General features: G+C 30.7%; 2 protein-coding genes across 2 annotated transcripts in view; one reads left to right on the forward strand and one right to left on the reverse strand.

The window, feature by feature from the left end:
• LOC129225780 (growth hormone-inducible transmembrane protein-like) overlaps positions 1 to 11,369 on the forward strand; it is a 33,226-nt gene extending 21,857 nt beyond the window's left edge. The window contains exons 5-8 of the mRNA XM_054860289.1: positions 2,498 to 2,696; positions 3,960 to 4,058; positions 8,440 to 8,611; positions 11,186 to 11,369. Coding sequence (XP_054716264.1) covers positions 2,498 to 2,696; positions 3,960 to 4,058; positions 8,440 to 8,611; positions 11,186 to 11,273 — 558 coding nt within the window. The 3' untranslated portion in view covers positions 11,274 to 11,369. The remainder of the gene's footprint in view (positions 1 to 2,497; positions 2,697 to 3,959; positions 4,059 to 8,439; positions 8,612 to 11,185) is intronic.
• Positions 11,370 to 12,128: 759 nt separating this feature from the next.
• LOC129226891 (extracellular matrix organizing protein FRAS1-like) overlaps positions 12,129 to 21,689 on the reverse strand; it is a 53,836-nt gene continuing 44,275 nt past the window's right edge. Inside the window, exons 23-25 of the mRNA XM_054861520.1 lie at positions 17,381 to 17,574; positions 13,835 to 13,981; positions 12,129 to 12,662 (exon numbers count right to left, since the gene is read on the reverse strand). Of these exons, the coding sequence (XP_054717495.1) occupies positions 12,174 to 12,662; positions 13,835 to 13,981; positions 17,381 to 17,574 (830 nt within the window). The 3' untranslated portion in view covers positions 12,129 to 12,173. The remainder of the gene's footprint in view (positions 12,663 to 13,834; positions 13,982 to 17,380; positions 17,575 to 21,689) is intronic.

The raw sequence follows: 21,689 nt of genomic DNA on the forward strand, positions 1-21,689 counted from the left end.
AAGTTTTGAGTACTGAAAAAAATAAATAAATAAAGGACCCAGAATTTGAAATATTTTTATGATGAGTTTTGTCATAGGTTTAAAGTAAATTATTTTGTTAAGGCTGAAGTACTAGATTTGCACCCTGTTAAATTAGTCTTTTTAACACGCTTTTATTAGCTTCACTTGTGTGTTTATGAGTAACTCCCCTTTGGACTAAGAGCTAGTGGCTTATTACTGTTAGTACATTCCACCGTTTTATGAGTGTTCGTGGCCGAGTGGTCTAAGGCGCAGGTCTTCACTGACGTCCACCTCCGGGAATCATTGGATGTGCATTCTAATCCCGTCTACACTGAAATTAAATTTATAATCTTGCAACTCAATTTTCGCCCACTTTTTGATCGGATTCTTTTTGGAATGCAACCTCAGACCTGATGACAATGCAATATTTTATAATCAAATTAATTTATTAACGATAAGTTATTAGTTTATTCTAATTAACACGCTTTTATTAGCTTAACTTGTATGTTTGTCAGTCCAACTTTCCTTTGGACAAATAGCCAGGGGCTTATTAGAATTACTTACAACGTACAAATCAGAGCTGCAGAGTGTAACAATGTTTGCACATAATTTACCAGAAAGCATTCAAAATTTCTGATGCAAATAAAATTATAGTTTAAAAAACTAAAAAAAACCCCTTTAGTAGCAAAATGAACTAAAAAGTTAAAAATAATCTTTGGACAACTAGTATATAAAGTAATTGACCAAACACTTAATTTTACTGTAATAGAAGAAAAGCGTTGGGTTTCTTATCAGTTGTCTTAAATTTCTTCCACTTGTTATCCATGCAAAAATGTAAATATGCAGAGCCCCCACACTTTTTCTTATTACAGTAAAATTAAGTGTTTGGTCAATTACTTTATATACTTGTCATCCAAAGATTATTTTTAACTTTTTAGTTCATTTTGCTATTAAAGCATGTTTTTTTTTAGTTTTTAAAACTATTGTTTTTAATTCTTTGTGTGTTCTGATTTTATTTATTTATTTATTTATTTATTTTTTTTGTAATAAATTTGAAGAGTAGAATAATACTATGCTTTGAGAACAAAATGTGCTATGTTTAGTTTTTCTCAGATATTTGAAGCATAATGAGTGTGGGAAAGTTTTCCTTGCATCTTTGAAATTGGTAAATCAGACACTTTTTTGTTGGATTTTTGTTTATTGCTCTTTCCACATGCTTTTGGGTCAAGTTTTTAGTTTTCCTCCTTTTTGCTCTCTGGCCACTCCGATTCGGAAATACATGGCCTCTTCTGATTTTTTTTTTTTTTTTCTGGGTATGATCTTGTGTGATTTTTTTTTCCTCTTGCGAACTTCAACCTCTACTTTATTTATTGGATGTCTATTGATTAAATTTAGAAACCAAGGGTTTGTGAAGGGTGAAAGGTTTTTTCCTTTTAAATGCTTAGTTTTGATTTAAAAAATTCAAGTTTTTTTTTTCTTTAAACTAATGTTCACTTGCATTTTGAAATTTAATGTATTACCTATGTTCATGTTAATAATCTTAATTTATGTAAAATAAGAGCCATTTATAAACCCTCATCCAATACGTGAAATACACCGCCAGCTCAGTCATTGGAAATGACTGAGCTGGTGGTGTATTTCACGTATTTTTGCTTTAGCCCTGGCTAATGGGCGGTAATTTACTGAATATACCTCATCCAATAGTTCAGATAGCATAAGATAGATTTTTGTTGTTACAAACCTTTATTTCTTCAAACCACCAATGATTTAATTAACATACCCTTGATGTTAAATGCAATTGCATTCTAAACATCATTGACCATATTCACAAGGTAAAGTCAATTGCTCTCTATGGTGTGCATCATAAAGATTCTCTACCGCCTACTGCTACAAAAAATTGATGTATATCATCGGTTTTATGCCCTTGGTTAATTGTTCTGAATTTCTTACTTGAATTAGTCTATTTAAACTACGGAAACTTTTCAGTTTCCAAAATTTGCCATGGTGATAAGATGTTTCACCTTCATAAAAAGTTCTTTGCAATGTACCAGAAATGTTTAAAAAGTATTTTTTATGAGTATTTTTGTTGTGCTTAACTTTTGAGAAATTAAGTCTATTATTACAGGCACAATAAGCTTACATTAAAATTTAAAAAATGTTTATGAAACATTTTCTAAATGGTTTTGCTTTATTTAATCTATTTAAACCATTTTATATCAAAACTGAGTTTGTTGTCCCTTTTGAGATCTAGTTTTTTTCTCTCTCATAAAAGAATCATATTTTAAACCAAAAAAAGATATTCATTTATGATTTGTTTAACTGATTTATAATTTGTCGAACTAAAAATGATTTGTCTCCAAAAAAAAAAAAAAAAAAAAAATATTATAATAAATAAATAGAAGAGTTTGAGAAAAATTAAAATCCTCTTGAATGTTTTATGATTACTTAAAACGCATGAGCTAACTACATCATTTTTTTTTTTTTTTTTAAATTTTAGGCCATTGGTGCAACATTTGCAGCTATGATTGGCAGTGGCATGATTGTTCGATCCATCCCTTATTCAGAGGGTATTGGTACAAAACAACTGGCCTGGGTTGTTCATAGTGGAGTCATGGGTGCTGTAGTAGCTCCGCTTTGTCTCCTGGGTGGACCCTTAATAATGAGAGCCGCTTGTTACACTGCTGGCATTGTTGGTGGTTAGTTTTATTTAAATATATTTTGTTATATGTATCATATTCAAATTATACTTGCATAGTCTGCACCAGAATGTATCTACAGTTAAATCCTATTTCTACCCGCCTGGAAAAGGTGAAAAAAATCAGAGGAATTTTTAATTTCGGGAAACAAGTCTATTTTTTAAATTTTTGTAGACAGGGTAGGTTCTTTTGTTTTGTTTTTTCTTCAATTTTTTTAACTAGATTATTTTTTAATATTTCTAAAACAGGTAAACTAACAATTGGCTGACTAAAAAAAAATCATGCAAATTTGATATTGAAGCTCTTTTTTTTTCTTTATTCCCTGTTTAAAAAAAATGTTTTAAATCTAAACTTTTGTTTTTTTATAATATTATATATATTTATATATGATTTTTAGCTAGATTATTTTTGTGATATTGCTATTACAAGTAAACAATGTAAATTGCTCTTTTATGATTTAAGTCTTTTCTCATAAAAATATTACTTTTATATCATCAAAAAGAACAAAAGAAGTTTGATTTTCATGATCATGAGTTTCACTAAATATTTCTCATCATCCCAGATTGTTTTGAAAATGTTCAATTCATTAACTTTTGTCTTATTAATTTTTTAACTAAACTTTGTTAAGTGGTTCAACATGCCATACCTGAGGTACACTAATCTGAAATTACGATAACAACTTGTATAACAATTTTAGTGATAAATATTATCCAATATTTTTATATCCTTACGCTCTTTTATCTATATCATGAAAAAAAAAAGGTATAAAAACCAATATAGCATATTAAAATCTTAAATTGACCAGTTTCTACTTCTACACTGTTTAAGCCAGAAAAATGTTCGTTGTCAACACAACTTGAGTCTTCATCAACTTCATTGTTGCTATTACTAGAATTTTGCTTTTCTATTTCTTCTAAAAGTTTTTGTTTTTTGTGTGGGTTTTCTAAAATCAAACCAACATACCCCGGGTTCTTGGTTTGAAAAAATGCTGTCATTATTTTTTTTTCTTGACAAAAAATAAAGAAATTACAAACAATTATGAACTTGAAGAACTTACTTCAGTCAGAAGAGAAATTCAATTTATTATTCCATTCTTCATGAAAAACTTTTTAAAAAATAAAAGTTGCAGACTTACAAAAATTACTGTGTGTTGAAAAAATATTTTTTTTTTCTTTATTTAATGTATTTTTTTCTGGCTTGATTGTTCAATTCGCAAGTAATGTCTTTTTTTCATATTTCATTGTTTTCAATTTCCTATCGTAGGATTGTCAGCTGTTGCTGCCTGTGCTCCAAGTGAGAAGTTTTTGTATATGGGTGGACCATTAGCATGTGGCTTAGGAGTTGTCTTTGCTTCTTCCCTAGGTAAATTTTTTATTTAAGTGTATGAAAATATGCTGTTTTTAAAAGTAATATACAGTCAACGCTCGATATAACAACCATCTCCGTCCCAGAGAAAAAGGTCTTTATAACGAGTGGTCGTTATAAGAGGTATAAATTTAAAAAATGTACACCGTCATCATGCATGCCCAAGTAAATGCCCAAATGTTTTTTATCATAGGATTTTTTAGAAAAGTAGTGTGCAAAATATTATGACAGAATATTAAACAAGTTTTAAAGTAGAAAATATAGGGAGGAAAATGTTACACACTTTCAGATCTGCTACTACTACTACTACCACAACAATTTCTGAAGGTAAAACCAGAAACAGAGGTCTGCCTTTTTAGCCGACGTGATTTTTGCAAAACATTATTTTCTGTTTCAGATATAGGTGATAAATTCTGTTTCTCTTGCTTTCCAAAGAAACATTTATAAGTCCCTCGAGAACCCCAAATCTTTAAAAATACTAGATTCAAACACCAAACTACCAATGCATCTGTCAACTCCCTTTTCTTAATAATCTGGAATTTTCTCGATTTTTCCTCCCATTATTTTTTCTGTGCTAGCTGTGGTGAATGGTAATTCCCCCCCCCCCCTCTTAAAGTTGGATTTAACATTGAAAACTTCAGGCAGATGTCCGTAAACAATAATCAATGTCATTTTAAGCTACAAATTAGTTTTTTTTTTGGAAAGAACACAAGAAATAGCGTCCGCGGATTCGGTCGCTGTATTGGATTAGACGATACAGAACGGTCGTTATAACGAAAGCAAATTAACATAGAGTTTATAGGAACAAAGTTGGGACTTCTGCAACTGCTTGTTATAATGGACGGTCTTTATAATGTGTGGTCGTTATAATGAGCGTCGACTGTATTTCTACATGCTCTTAATTTCAGCTTTTTTCTGTTGTACTAAAATGGAATGTCTATTTTTTTTATCGTAGTGCCATATAATCGAGAAATCAAAATTATTTGTTAATCAGTGAGACATAAAACTGAATTCGCATTGAAAGTAAAAAAAAAAACGCTTAGAACAGCATCTCTCAACCTTTTTTGACCTGCGGAGTGGCAGGAGCTTTTGAAAAAAGTTCGCGGACTGGTGGTGTCCTTTTTTTCTTTCTTTTTCATCTTACCTTGTCTTTCTTTTTTTTTTCTTTTTTTGCAAACAAAACCATTGCATTGCAGATTGTTAAAAACATGATTTTTTTTTTGAGCAATCACGATTGCTTATTGTTCTCACTTGACTATTTTTCACGTTCCTTTGATTTTTCCCACCGCCACCCTCCGCACCATCACCGTCGACGGGCTCCTCACGATGCTGTAGCGAAAGCCGTCTCCAGGTTGCATCCATGTCCTACACACACGCGCATACATACACAACTACACGCACACAAACACATACACACACGTACACCTATACACACATACAAACACATACACACACGCATACATGCAGACACAAACACATATGCCTACACACACATAACCCGTACACACAAACACACACGCCTACTTACACACACTCGTGATTGCGAGAAACATAATTTGAATTCAAAATGTCGAAATTCAAATTAATTTTTTTTTTTACATATCAGTGAGGTTTTTCCTCCTCCTTCCTTTTTTTGAAAAAAATAAATAAATGAATAAATAAATCAACTCAAACATACTAGTGAAATAATTTTGGGAATAATTGAGGGTTTTTTTCTTTTTTAGGAAATATAATAACTATAAATGAATTAATACTAAGACTTTACTTAGACTAACTAAAACTTTACTTGCCATGAAAGGATTTTAAATGTTAAGAGTAAGAAAAATAATTGTAATATGTTTTACATAAGTAATAATTATTGCTGAAAAGTCATAGAAAAGTACAAAAATTAATCATAAACTGAAGTTTAAGGTTGTAGTATAGGATATTTGCTTTTTATTATCATGGCATTTACTTTTTTTTAAGAAAGGAAATTTTTTTACTGTGGATGAGCAAAAATCTCTGAGGACCAGTCCACTTTTTTAAGGGACTGATGCCAGACCGCTGGTTGAGAATCATCGCTAATTTAGAACACAGTGCAGCCAATTACTTTTAGTTATGAAAACTGTTAATATGCTTCAAGTGTGATGTAACAGCAAGGATTATCATCACTGGAGCAGAGCTACAGTCTTTGAGGATATGGAAATAAGGAGTTTCAAAATTTCATATCTGCCTATGATGCTATTACCTGCTACTTTGAATGGTTAGCACAATCACTTATCTTCATCTTCTTTCTAATATCATCTGGTTGTCCTGGTCAAGATCCACTCTCATTAAGTCTGCTGTTTTGAAATGACATTTGGCTCAAACAGAAAGGATATAGCTTTAAACCATTTGCTATCAAAAATTAAAATAAATGTTTTATAGCACCATGTTTCTATAAGTTTTGCATAAATGTCAAACTACAGTATGAGATTCCAAATTCAAAATCTAGAATCCAGAAACTTTTCCCCTTAAATATTTAAAAAAAATTTTTTTTTTCAGCTCTAAAAATTAAAAGTTTTTGACAATTACTTGTTGAAAACCCAGTACTTTCAGTTCACTTTTCTTCTTTTTTTTTTTAAATTTTTTTTTAAATTTATTTATTTATTATTATTTTAAGTTTTTTCAATGCCACATATTCGCAAATAATCATTTTGCTGTAATTGTGCAACAATCTTTTAACATCCACTTTCGGTGTTTGATAATTCTTTTTTCCTTCTCATAAGTATGCAATACAAAATGCATTGAACAAAAGTACGAAATCATTTTTAGCACATTGAATTAAGACAAAAACCAACATCTGAGGACTAGACACTGCTACTAATTTTTTCAGACTTTTGTTTTAGCGTAATGAATTATACTTTCATTGAGATAAAAGAAAAAATAAAAAATTTAGTGAAAACATTACCGAAACCAGGAAAACACACACAAATACCACACTACAGGGGACTTTTTAATTTTTTAGTTGGAATCAAAAACTCGAAAAGTTCTGAAATCCAGAAAGGTCGTACTCCCGAGCATTTGGGGAAGCACGCTGTGTATTTCGGATTTTTTATTCACACTCGAAAAAAAAAACATTAATAAATTCAAAAAACTTCAAAAGGTACATCATTATATAGAAAGCAATCTTTAAAAAAGTAGTTGTCAGAGCTATTAGAAATATGCACAATTGTAATAAATGGAACATAGTTAAAAAATTCTAACATTATTTAGATTAAAATATATATAAAGTCTTTAATGTGTAGCATAAAGAAGCTCTTTTTTTTTCTGATTATCTGCAAATTTCAGAAAAATGCCTGCAGCTAACTTTTAACAGAAGAAAAATCACAGTAATGTATGATAAGATTCATCATCTGCAAATTAAAGCTTTAATGTGTAGTGTACATTTGGGCCTTTTTTATTGTTGGTAAATTCTAACAAAATACCCATAAGTAACATATAATTTGCATATAGCTCAATCATGTGCCTCAATTTTAAGAACATTCCTCATGAAACAGAAAAGTTCAGCACAGCATGAAGATTCAAACAAACAAATTTTCATCTTGAATGACAAGAAGTGCACACATTTCAAGTATGACAATTGCTACCAAATATTCCAGCAAAGAGATAGAAAATTGATTTTCAATTTATCACCTGTCTGTTTCAGGGGTGCCCATACCCCCCCCCCCCCCCAAATTCAGTGGTGCAAATACGCCCCAAAAATTTTCTCAACCCAATTTCCCTTTTTTATTCTTTAGCTCTCTTTCCATTTTATTTTTTAAAAATATTTTTATTTATAATTGTTTTAATAGAAAAGTTCTGTGCTATGCAAATGACACACACACACAAACTAAATAAATAAATGAAATAAAATATAAACAGAATAGAATAAAATAATTTAAATGGAAAATATTTTTAAAAAATTTAAATAAATTTAGAAAATCCCCCCTTCTCTAAATTTTGATGGTGCAACTTGCACCATAATCCTCCCTTTCCCTGTGGGCACCCCTGGTATGTTTGAGAAGAAAGCTGTAGATGTTTGAGCAGTTTTTAAATATTAATAGAAGTTGACAATAGGTTGATTACATTGGGCTCCACGGCAAATACTTTCTGTCTATGCTACTAGTATTATGTTTTCTTCATCTGTGCAATACAATATGATTCTATCTGTTTATTAATTGATGAAAAACATCAAAGGTTGAAAAATAAAAGCTGAGTAATCCACGTATGTACTTGGAAAAATGATGCAAGATTTAACCCTATTGCTCTGGTTAACTATTTACTGCGCATTTCTAAAATATGTGCTTAAAACTAGCTTGTAGAGTATATTACTTCACTAGTACCAAAATTTCATTTGATTTTATTATTATTTTTTCAGGATCAATGTTTTTCCCACCAACTACTGCTCTTGGAGCTGGGCTATACAGCATTAGCATGTATGGTGGTTTGGTTTTGTTTGGAGCTTTCCTCTTGTATGATACCCAAAGAATTGTTCGTAAAGCTGAAACATATCCTACTTATGCTATTCATCCATACGATCCCATAAACGCGTATGTATCTCTTTCGTTATTTTTATTCTGTTATTAGAAAAACAATGGCTGGCTAACCATAACTAGTCATTTACCTTCTTTATTTTAAAGAGATCTTGAGCTTAAATAGTTGTATTGTTATAGTGCTAATCTAAGCACAAAAGTCGCATCATCACTTTTTGTCAAAATTGAGTTACAGTCACTAGGTGGTTCTTTGTCACCTCACTATTTCACCTCAGTACAACGTTTTATGGTCATTTGTCAATGAGTTTTTTTTTTTTTTTTAATCTGAAAAAGTTGCACCTGAATGAAGTACATGGAGGTGCAAAGCTTTAAGTCTCAATTTCTCCTTTTGAACTCGGCTGTAGATAAGACTTTTGAGCTTAGCACTGAAATCAAATAAAGTTGATTTCAGTATTATTCGCTAATACATTGAAGGAATTTTAGTTCTTCTATTTTTGTCTTATCTGTGCAGATACCCCTAAACATAACTAGTAATAGTGACTTAATTGAAATCTGCCTTGTGTATGAAAAAGTTTTGAAGAGAAATTTTGTTGTAAGAACATTTAATTTTAAATAAAGACTTCAGTGAAGATACACACTGCTGCAGGTTAAACTAATCATTTATGAAATGATTACCGTGAGTTGAACAATAAGTTAAGTCTCAAATCAATGGAACAAGTTATAAAACTTTAATAGTGAACTTCTCATTTTGAGCATTTGGGGAAATAGTGAGCAGTGACAGTCCCCAGATGTGACTAATAACTATCTGGAGGCGTTTTTAACAATATATATATATTTTTTTAACGTAATTTACTATTTCAATGCATGTTTTCAGTTACATTAAGGGTTATAATTCATTTGTTATTTTTTTAAGTATTAATTTTCATTATAAATATCTTCCGACAAAGTCCTGTTTTTTTCTGACAATCACCCTTTACATCTGCAGGTTTGTGATCTTCCATTGAGTTAGACAAAACTCTTAGATTGCAGTAGTAGGGGGTTATCCACAAATGATGTCATGCTTTGTGGTAGAGAGGGTTTCAAGTCCTGATAGTTTGTGACAAGAGGGAGTGAGGGAATAACATGAAGTGTGACACTGGCAGGAGGGGGGATATTTGTTTTTAAGAATGACAACTGCCCTTTCTTAAAAATATTTAATTATGAATATAACCCTTTGACAAAATGGTGTCACCAAGATGTCTAATAGTTTCTAATGAGGCATGAATTGAATGACATCTCGAATACAGCAGTCTATAATGGCATGTAAAGTAATGAAATCTCCCTAATGCCATTGTATATCAAGAGGTTAAAAAGCTGTTGTTAAGTTGTTGTAACTGTAAGTGGCTTTATTTCATAATATTTAGTTCAGAAATGTCACCAAGTCAATGTATGCTTTCTTTTCAACATGCATAAATAGTGATGTGGATCGGGTAAATACCCAGCAGGTAGGTAAATATTTTTTGGGTATTTTACAAAAAAATGCAAAAAGTGAATGGGATTTTTTTTTTTAAATCTAAATATGAAATAATTGGTAAAACTGATACATACATATGTATTACACAGTTTAAAATATTTTTTATTGAAAGACATGATGAAATCATGAAAGAAATGCTCTCTGGTGCACGATATCTTTCTTTTCAATGTCATAATTGGAGAAGTATAAGCTATTCAATGATGAACTTCAGGATTTCAAAATCACAATTTAGGTTAATCATATCCAGAATGAAAAAAAGGAAGCATGAGGGATGTTTGGAAGCATATATATGTATGTATGTATATATATGCACATGAGATGCAGAATACGCTTGAACACTTGAACTAGGTTTGGAGGAAATTTCTGCAAAAGATATAGGTAAATAAATATTAATAATAAATTGAGCGACATTTTGTTACACTTTGATGTTATGCAGGGACATATTACTGGATTATAAAAGACCAGGACATTAAAAAATTTATGCTTGCTTGTTTTTGTAACCAGTTAAGCTTTTTACTTTTTGTAGAATGGCGTTTTATATCTGAAATTTGGCTATCAATATTGATTAGACATATCCAACATATTTAATGTGAATATCACATTAGATTGCTTTTCTCACAATAATTCTTTAAATATGTGATCAAAATACAATTTTTGGGCAAACATTTATTGTTTTGTATATGGTTGGTTATATATATACATAGTGGAATACATTACATACAGAAAAGTATTTTAGCTGAATATAAGTTTTTGAAATAAATACCCGGGTAAATATACCCATTTTGGGTATTTACCCCTAAAAATAAATACCCGGTATTTTACATCACTATGCATACAATATATTTTTATTAATTTTTTTACCTTGAAATAAATCTACTTCTCTTGACATTATTGTATCACAGCATGCAACAAAATTTCAGTATATAAACTGTTTAGAAAAAATAATACTGAAGGCTGTTGACAAATTTATTTTCATTTGACAAAACTAGAATTCTTGTGTAATTAATATAAAGGTGGTGTAACTCTGCCAACTTCTCATTGCAACTCTAGTTTTATTTATTATAAGATAAACTTGAGATACACTGGTCTTAAGTTTTTTTTATATATGTATTTTTTAGATCGATCTCGATTTATTTGGACACACTGAACATTTTTATTCGAATTGCTATGCTCTTAGCTGGTGGTGGAAGCTCTCGAAGAAAATAATAAGAATGGAAATTACAAAGATCTAGTTCTCATATTGTACAAACTATTTAATTTATGTAATAAAATGTTTTATGTAAATAAAAGTTTGTGTTTTTCCTTGTTCTAAAAAGTAATTTAGCTGATTTATAAAAGTAATTCTTTTTTTAGCTAACATTTTTAGAAGAGTTTACATTAGGATATTACTTTTTAAAAGTTCACAATACTTGCACTTTCTTACTCATTTTGTACTAATCATTAGAGAGTAAAGAGATGGATTAGCTTTGTCCTGTTAATCTGCATTTTATAATGAATTAAAACTTTAACTATTGCAGTCATTTTGGGTAACTTTGCACCCTTTCATATTTTTTAGTATATTTGATGTCAAAAGGAACTAGAAGGTCTAATGCAGCACTCTGCTGGTAGAGTTATACTAGTTTTCTTTTTATTTTACAAAATAAATTGGCTACACACTATACATAACTAAGCATAGATTTCCAACAATTCTGAAGTTACTACTCTTGAATGTAGATTTGAAATTTCTCACCTTGGGCATTGTAATATTCAATGCTACAAATGAATTGTTGAAATCTTGATACTTTGAAATAGAAATGGAGAGTTTTGAAACATTTTTATTTTTTGCTTTCAAAGTTGCATTATGTTTCTTAAACTAATTTAACACTCCATTTTTTACATGTTTTAAAACTTCTTTTAGTGGCAGGATAACTAAACCGAGTTGATTTTATTTCAAATGATTTTTTAATTTTTGATAAGACTATACTAAATGTAATGGATTGCATAATGTCTCGAATTCTTTTACTGCTGTGGTTTTTTTTTTTTCAACAGAAATCATGTAACACGAAAAAAAACACATTTTTATCTAATGTTTATTTTATTAAAAATATGCAATGGAGGCATACAAAGTCAAACTTCTGTCTCAAAGCTTTCACAATGTGTTATTTCGACAGGTCTATAAACAACCACTCTACATTTTTCTTTCCTTTCAAACTTTCGATGATAATCTTTATTACAATGATTATTATCTCTTACATTTCGATTCTTCTTAAAAACACATTGTATATAGAAAAATGCTGGATATGAGAATATTTTCTGAAACTTTGGTTTATTTAGAGTCATAATATAGATTATTAATATAATCAACACTAACGAGATGAGATACATAAAATGGTGTGCTTTCAACGTAACTCCTACTTCATTTTCTTCTGTGTTGCTTGATAGTTTTGAAGCTTTGCTTGACTCTACTGACTTAATAACAATTCTCTTGATATTGGTACCGTTTTTCTCTTTCGCATCAAGTAATTTGTCTGCATCTAATGTTCGTCTGGTACGAAATTTAAACATTGGCTTGATTGAATACATAACTTGTAAAAACCACTGCTGATTGGCATTAATCTGTTAGAAAGAGATTACTAGGTTTTATTTAAATATGATTATAAATTGTAATGTTTCAGTTTTTTAATAATAGTTTTGTTTAGAAAAAAGTAGGAATAAAAAGTAAAAATTTTAACTTTGTGCAGATATATTAAGTGAAAAAAAAAGCATAAAAGCCATGAAAACTTCAGTCAAAATTCCAAGTTAACATCCAACCCTCTTTTAATGCTTCTTGGCAAAAATAAAATATCTAGTGGAGTTTTGCAATGAAGAGAGCCCAAATGCCTCCATCAGGTGGGAAATCAGGTGTCAAAATTCTCTATGCCAGTGCTAAATCAATTTTTCACAGGAAGATAATTTGGATGAAACCCCTCTTAAGGTTCAAAAAAAGAAAAGTACATTCTGCATTTCAACACAAACCAATAGGTTTCTGCTCGATGCAAAAAATTTAATTTTCCGTTCTTATAAATTTGATTAATACTAGTTGATTTAACTTCATATTAATAAATGCATATGCATTTCTTTATCTTCTGAATGACTGAAACAAAAAATGTTTGCGTTGAGTGTTCACTGAAAATCCGGTAAACATGCAAAATGGATAACTCAAAAAATTTCGACATCCCTATCGAGTTCGCAAAGTTAGACATATGAAACATCCTTCAGGCAAAAGTTTTACTACATCTCTCGATTTCAGATGTTGCTTGTGCTTGTTTGAGTAGAAATTTAGTAAAAACATCCATCTAATTTTATATTAATTCTTTGGAGAAACTGAAAGTAGTCTCAATTGAAATAAATTATTGAATTTAGAAAATATTTTTCTGATACTCTAAAACATTTTTTTTTTTCACTAAATAGAAAAAGTTTACAGACCATTGAAACAAAAAGCTTGGTTAAAAGTAGTACTAGCGAAGTAAAATGTTAAAAAATAACCATTGCCTACAATGTGCTGACCATTTTGTAGATAGTATTTCATTAACAAAAAATATTCTGCTCTTTTAATAATCATTGATACAGGATGATATTGTGTTCTTTAAAAAATTAATTTGTTTCCTATTTGAAACTTCACCAAAAAAAATTTTTTTTTTTTAAAGATTTCTTTAGTTTTTTACAAAAAGAAAAAAAAACATTCCAGCAAAAATTCTGAACTGAGCAGTTTTTTAAGCATACAAACTCTGACACATTTAGTTACTTACTTCATATAACGGATCAATTTTGAAAGTAAAACCATCAACACCATATATAGTTGATAAAGGTGAAAATCCAGGCACATCATCGATAAATTTTGCTTCAAATGCTATACCTTGGAAGTTTAAATTCATGGCATCTGGATTGTTTCTATCCTATTATAGAGAATACAAAATGATTAAAAATAGCTTTAATACCTTTTTTTTTTTACATTTAGTAATAAAAGAATATAAAGCAAGTTTTATGGCACAAACTGGCAGCAAAGCTTCATGCATGTGTTTCTGGGTTACAAGGGACCTTTTTTGAATACAAAAGAAGTGAGCTTATGGATGAAAAAACTGACAATTTCCATCAATAAGCTTTTTTTCCTTTGCATTGAAAAAAAAGTTTCTTTGTAATCCAGAAATATGTGTGCAGCTTTTCTGCTAATTTGTTCCTTAAAATGTTGCTATATATTCTTTTATTTTTAAGGTTATGAATTTGTTATAATCTTAGTTTTGAGAAGTAGGGTCCAACAAGTTACTGTTATAATTTATATAGGCGAAATCTGGAAGTCTTTATAATAATGAGAGAGGGGGGGGGGAGATAATTGCAACTTTTGATTAGGCTTGGCTAGAAAACATTTCTGTTTTTACATTTCATAAAGTTTTACTTAATTTTTAAGCAATTTATATGCAAAATTATGCTTAATTAAAAAATATATATATAATTTTTTAATACAATTGAACATCACTTTTAACAACACTTTTTTTATGCAAATGAATGACTACTTAGGAAGTAAAGTCAAATATAATAAGAGCAAAAGCAAATTAAGAACAACATCATTTCAATTGGAAAATATGTATTTTATTCACTTGGAAACATGTGTGCTTCACACTGTTTGGTTTCCTTTTGACTTTTTACTAATGATAGATGGGGGCTCGTATAAATCATAAACGTTATTAGTATCAAGTAATCTAAAACTTTTTAACTAAAAGAACTAGAGCTGAAAATCATCACAATATTAAAGCAGTAATCATTAAATCGTATTAACATTTTTCAAATATACCGGACATTTTTTCTAGACTTCTGGTAACTCTTCAACAAGAGCCACACAAAAAAATTAAAGTTTATTATTTTATATTATGGTCAGTTTACAAGACCATAAAAATTAATTTGGAATTATAGTTAATGTTGTAAAACAAATAAATGTATAATGCCTTATCAATGGATTTTGCATGCAAGATGAAGTTTTTCTTAGGTCAACTGATTTGATTCCTCAAATGCATAATTTTAGATGAAATGGTAACTAATTTAAACTATTACATTTATATTTTTCCAAGAATTCAACTCAAAAACCTTCACATTTTTTATTGCACATCTGTAGTTATTTTACATCTGTTATTAAAATGAATTTATCTGCAATAAAATTTACTTTTGAAGCAATCAGAACATTATAGACTACTTTAGCCTGCAAAAGTAGAAGAAAACAGATTGAAGGGATGAACCAATTTCGGCAAGTATAAAGATGTGGTGAGGGTGAAACGGAACAAAAAACTTTATGTACTAAAACAGAGTTTAATTTTACTTTTGTATGGATGCATATAATTTCTAAGCAATTTTTCTGAAAAAAAGTTTGATTTTTCAAAGCTAGACTAAAAATAATTATTTTATTAGTTTATAAAACTAAACTGTTCCTAAACTGAAACAAAAATCGTCATTTGGACTTTTTTACTTCCCTTTTCATCGTCATTGTTCCCAGACAATTTAGGCGAATTTAAACTCCAGCACTGAACATTTCAATATCCCTTTCTAATATAAAATATACCTGATTTTTAGAATTTTGAGTAGTGATGTGCTGAATCATTAAAAAAGTAGATCCATGGACACGGATCATTAGTGTCAAGATCCGCTGATATGGATCTTAAAATATTTTTTACCCAATTCAACTATCCAAGTGTAAAATTTATTACGGAAGGTATTCCCATCAGAATAATGGCAGTTTCTTCAAAAAATGTCAACTGCGGCAAAAGATTATGATTTGCTCTTTAAAGAAATCTCCGTTAAAATTGAGGGAGAGATGGAAGGAATGGGCCAGCGCTGCATTAATGCTTAGATGGAATGTGAAAAATTATTTCTAGCTTACTCGGTAGATGTTGGATACAGAAGCAAGAGTGTAAAGCTGCTACTGGACAGGCTAGAAATAATTTTTCACACTTTATTTCAGCATAAATGCAGCGCTGACCATTCCACCGAACTTACTCCGACCGACGAAATACAGAGCCGGGAACACCTACAGTAAATAGAGAATGTAGTCTCACTTTTTTTTGAAGGATGCCGAGAAAAACAAAACTGAAGAATAACAGAAACCCCAAATCAATAACAAAAACTAATAATTAAAAATTGAAAAAACAAAACATGTCCCAGAGAGCCGACCTCATATTAAGATGAATTTCGCCGGTCAGATTACACATTTGTTAACAAATATGAACTGACAGCAGGCAAAATTTTTAAATCATTGAGCTTTTTATCCTTATCTTCCGACTATAAAATCGCTACCAATCACGCGTATAAAGGCTTAGAATTGCATTTAAAATTTACTTAACAAGATTATAGCTCCTACTGTATATAAGTTGGAAGTTTCAAATAAATATTAAAAGCAGACAACTTCTTTCTTTCAATTAGGGCCAACATTTTTAACGTACAGGTAAATTTTTACAACTATAATTGTGAAAAAATTAAGTTGGTTTTTAATTAATGTCTCCGGTAATTAAAGTTCTATAAAAACTAGACCAAACTAAGAACAATTCAGATTAAGTCACCTTTTGAACGAAAAATTAACTATCAAAATCGGTTCATCTGTTTAGGAGCTACGATGCCACAAAAAGACACACTGATACACTTTTAAAACTTATTTCCCCTTCCTTTTTGCAACGGGGGGTGGGAGGATGGGGGGATACAAATTGGCTTCTGAAATGATACCTTATAATTTAAGTAGGGAATAAAACCTAATTTTAACGGAATTTAAGAGTCTTTTATTCAAATATTTAAAAAATTTTAGAATAGAAATGATCCGTTTAAGATCTGTCAAAAAAGTAACGGATACGGATACAGATCTTTATTTTCCCTCGGATATCCAGAACATCACTAATTTTGAGTTTTCGGAGTGCATTTTATAGTCAATATAATACGGTATGTGTTAATGAACAGCATTTGACACAGTTAATATTTTCTCTGAAACTTTTTCTTGGATGCAAACTTGACTTAAACCTTGAATTTTTTCAAATGCTTTTCCTAAAAGGCTTCATTTGCCATTGAAACTGTGCGCGGGCTGCCAGTTGGAAACTCCTTGGGTCTATAAAGCATATCGAACAGAAAAAAACACACACGAATTAATTTTCTAAAAGCAAGAGGCCCCCTAAAGGACAGGATGGTTTGTGGACAATTTTGATTGTGCATAAATTTTAAATAGTACAGTTGTGTAACTAAGCACGATTGAATTCATTGGTAATGGTAACTACTATTTTTATCAACTTATGCAAGGATTGTTTAAATAGCTGAAAAGTGAAAGTTACCAATAAAATAAATTTATGTCTCAAATTTTGGTTAGACGTAATGCATCCATATTGCAGCATGTCTCCAAAAGTTTCTTTAACTGATAAAAAAGCATTTGCTGCAGCACAAAGTATAACTTCATTGATTCTCAATTGGTAAGATGGAGCTAACTCTTGTTCAGGACTCCAAAACACTCTTCCATACACATATTCCCCTGAAAATATGCAAGTTCCACTGTTAAATAAGAATAAACGATGTTTAAATAAATAAATTTATCTTAGTATTGTGGCAAAGGAAAGATGATTGACCTTTTTGCTACAACTGAAATTTATGGCATTCGAAGCTCTGAAAATGTGTCTCTAGTAATTGATTATTTCTGCCACTATCAGAATTGCTACTAGGCGGGAAAACTCAGGGGAGTTTGAAAAAAAAAATATTAAAATATTAGGAAAACCCAGTGACTTTTGTAAATTTTTTTGCAAAAACCAGGAAACTCAAATAAGATTAGAACTTTTTACAAAATGAGGAAAAGGAAAACAATGCCCTCTTGATCTTTAGCCAAAGCGATTTCTACTACAAAAATGTTTTGAAAGGTACCAAAAACAATAATAATAACATAAAAATATATCTCTACATAGTATAAAATGAAGTCTCCAAAAAGCGTCTGTTTGTTTGAACTCGCAAAACTTGAAAACTACCCGGCCGATTTTGCTGAAATTTTCACAGTTTGTTCCTTTAAGTCCTGAGAAGGTTTGCACACCAGTTTGAAAACAATGCGATGAATAGTTCTTTTTTTATTCCAATTTAGGCCCAATTTTCACATAAATTCCCGAATATGGAGGAGAAAAATTACTCGCAAATAGTAATATTACATATCGTTGGAAAGGGAAGATTTTTCCGCGTTCTACGCAATTTGTTCCAATGCTCTAACTTAATTGCGGCGGGAGTTTTTTACGTTTTTAGCTCGAATTTTTTTAGGCTTAGCTGAAATTTAGGCACTACTTTCATTAAATCCATCAATAAAAAGTGAAGGAATTGTCCCACAGTTTTCTTTTTGACAGCATTGGAAAGAGCTGTTTTTTTTACTCCAGATCTAACACGACCTAAGGTCGAAAGTTTAACCCTCTATCTCCATTAGAAAAAAAGTTACAAGCGAATTAAATGAAGTTCAAAAATCTGTTCTCTATTCAAGTTTTTAACCATTTTATTTCGCGTTTCCACGGTAACGCTTTTTGAATTCATTGCTTATTTCCATCTTTCTCATTTTCAATTCTTAAACTTATTTTATTTTGTGTTTCCATGGTTACGCATTTTAAATCCATCTTTCTCATTTTATTTTAACTTCTTAAAAGTATTTTACTATCTATCGTCAATTGTTTGGTGAGAAAATTTTGCATGATGTTTTTTTTTTCTTTCATTTAATCCTGGTTATTGAAGATACTTCACTTGACACAATGGTTTTTTTCAAGGTAGACCGGGCAATGCAGCTAGTATGTTATAAATGTGATTTAACGCCCACAGTCTCAGATTTTAATGAAACTTAGCAGTTTTACTTTTTTTTGGTAGGGAGGGGTTATTTAGAATAGCATACAAAATATTATTGCTGAAGCTCAAACAATTTAGCACTTAAAACTTTTCCACGACAATGTATAGCCTGCTACAAATTTTGGATTTCATGGCTTCCTTTTTTTCCCCCTCTCTTAAAACTCTCATTCTTGCTACTCAAAATTCTAATGGTGCATGATGTTTCCTCTTAATTTATGTCAAAAAGTAATACAGAAAACTGAGGGAATTTTTTACGGACATTTGTGTTGCAACCCTGATTTTGTACTCTAATTCTCAATATAAAATTGTTTGCCATATTTTACCAGAGTAAAATCCATGCCAAAATGCTATCATATGGGAAAGGGAGGGGTAGGAAACTTCTTTTGGTAATCTAGTTATAAAATCAGTTAATGGTAAACCAGGAAGTTTTTTCAATACATAAGGGGTACAGTTGGGGGACAAAATAATACGAATACCCACGAAAAAGGCATGGTCCATTTCAAACAAGCAGAATGTGCATGTCACTTTGGACTCAAGTCTGGTTCTAAAAGGCAAGGTATCAGTAGCTCAACATCAGTCAAATGTGTCATACTCGTCAACCCCATTCTCTGAAAAACTGTAAAAATGATTGACCTGTCAGACATTTGATATGATTATTACAATGTAGTGCAGTGGTTTCTCAGTGATGAAAACAGCCCATTCTTTGGGGCAAGCAAAGAGTTCTATGTCAGCCATTATGAGTGTATAAGAGATGCGGTAATGTGTCGTCTATGAAGTACAACAGAGTATGGAAGTGAAAGATACAAAAAGAGTTGGCCTGCATAGTGGTCCAAAAGGGTAAACAATCTTTATCACAGACAACGTCAGAAATAAAAATCATCTCCAGGATCCTGTCCAAAGAGGAGTTCTTGCTTTGAACATTTATGGTAGGGTAGCAATTCCTAAATTATTTGTGACATCACGTCATGTTTTTATGTGATGCTAGTGGTGTAACAAATAAAAACTGAACTACTTTTAAACAGTGGCAACAAGTCATCTGGTCTGATAAATCAATCTACACCATATATTAGACAAGGGGATGCGTTTACATGTGGAAAAAGCCCACAGAAGCATTTTCTACTCACCAACTCTTGCAGACTGAATCATGGACCTGTTTCCCTTTTGGTATGGGGTGCAAAATATGGGCTTGGGCCGATTGCTACTCTGCATGGGAAGATATCAGTTGGTCACTATGTTGATATTCTGAAGGATCAGGCACATCCTTTTACCCAGAATTTATTTCAAGGAGAATGCTATATCAAGATGAGAAGGATCTAATTCACATTGCTAAAATCATCCTAAATAGTTTAAAGAGCATGAGGATGAATTACGTAGAGACTTCTTTCCATGAAGAATGGCTTCATATTCCTCAGACGCTGTTCACGACGATGAACAATATGTTCTACATTGCATGCAATCTGTTATTAAGTTGATTGTTAATGAAGTTTTTCTTTCTTATTTCACAGATGCTTTTTTAACCCATCTGTATTGCAATTTAATAGATGAAAATATGTGTCCCCCGCGCAACTAATGAAAAAAACTGGATAAAAATAAAATTTATTTATGAAATGTTTCATGAAACTAAAGAAAAAATTCAAAAAATACTTTTCGACTGAATCCTTTTAAAACATTAAAAACAAGTTATTTCTGCCTAATACAATCTTACCTGAATTAAATGAAGTTGCAAAACTACAAAAAAAATATAGTTTTGAATAACTTAGAGCTTTGATCTTTACTAATATTATAAAGAGAGGAGGAGGATTTTTGTGTGTTTATATGTTCGAGGTAATCTCCGGAACCACTGCACCTATTTGAAAAATTCTTTTACTACATGAAAGGGGCTTTTTTACTGAGTAACATAGGCTATAATTCGGAAAAAACCGATATATAGTTCTTTTTTTATTTCAATTAAAGCCCAAAATTTCACGTAAATTGCCTATTATTGGCTATTAAAGGGGTAAAAAATTACTTGCACATATTAATATTTTATATCGTTGAAAAGGGTAGAATTTTACGCGTTCTAAGCAATTTGTTTCAATGCTCTAACTTCATTACGACGGGAGCAATTTGCATTTTAATCTCGAACTTTTTTAGGCTTAGCTGAAATTTTGGCAATACTTTCTTCATTAAATCTATCGATAAAAAGTGAAGGAATTGTCCCACAGTTTTCTTTTTGACACCGTTGAAAAAAGCGACATTTTTTACTCCAGAGATATCTCGACCTTAGGTCGAAAAAGTAACCTTCTATCTTCAAAGGAAAAAAAGTTACAAGCCGTTAAAAATAAAGTTTGAATAAATCTAATCTCCATTAAAATTACTGATGTTTTGTTTCGAATTGCCATGGTTATGTCTTTTAGCTTCGCTTCATTTTAATATCTTAAAGGTCCACAAACTTGGCCCCACGGAATTTAAGCAATGAGGAAATGTTTTCGCCAATTCTGCATATTTTATGATCTACGTTACGATAATTCCCGCAAACAATGTAGAAATTGCGGGAAGAGTTTGAAAACTAAGAGTCTTAGCAGTTTTCCCAATTGTCGCCAAATTTGTGGACGCCAAAGACCAAGGGCCAAAGTTCTTCGGCCATGGCCTTGCTGATAGTGGCAGAAGCAAACAAAATTTGGTTGTTTCCTTCAGTCAAAAGAAGTACTTTTAGTCACTGAATTTTTTTTTTAACAGAACGGTTAAAACACTTGATAGTTTATCGAATTTTTTTAACTTTTCAATTTACAAAGTTTGAACAGA

This window comes from Uloborus diversus, chromosome 7 (genome assembly GCF_026930045.1).
Source record: "Uloborus diversus isolate 005 chromosome 7, Udiv.v.3.1, whole genome shotgun sequence".
Taxonomy (NCBI): Eukaryota; Metazoa; Arthropoda; class Arachnida; order Araneae; family Uloboridae; genus Uloborus; species Uloborus diversus.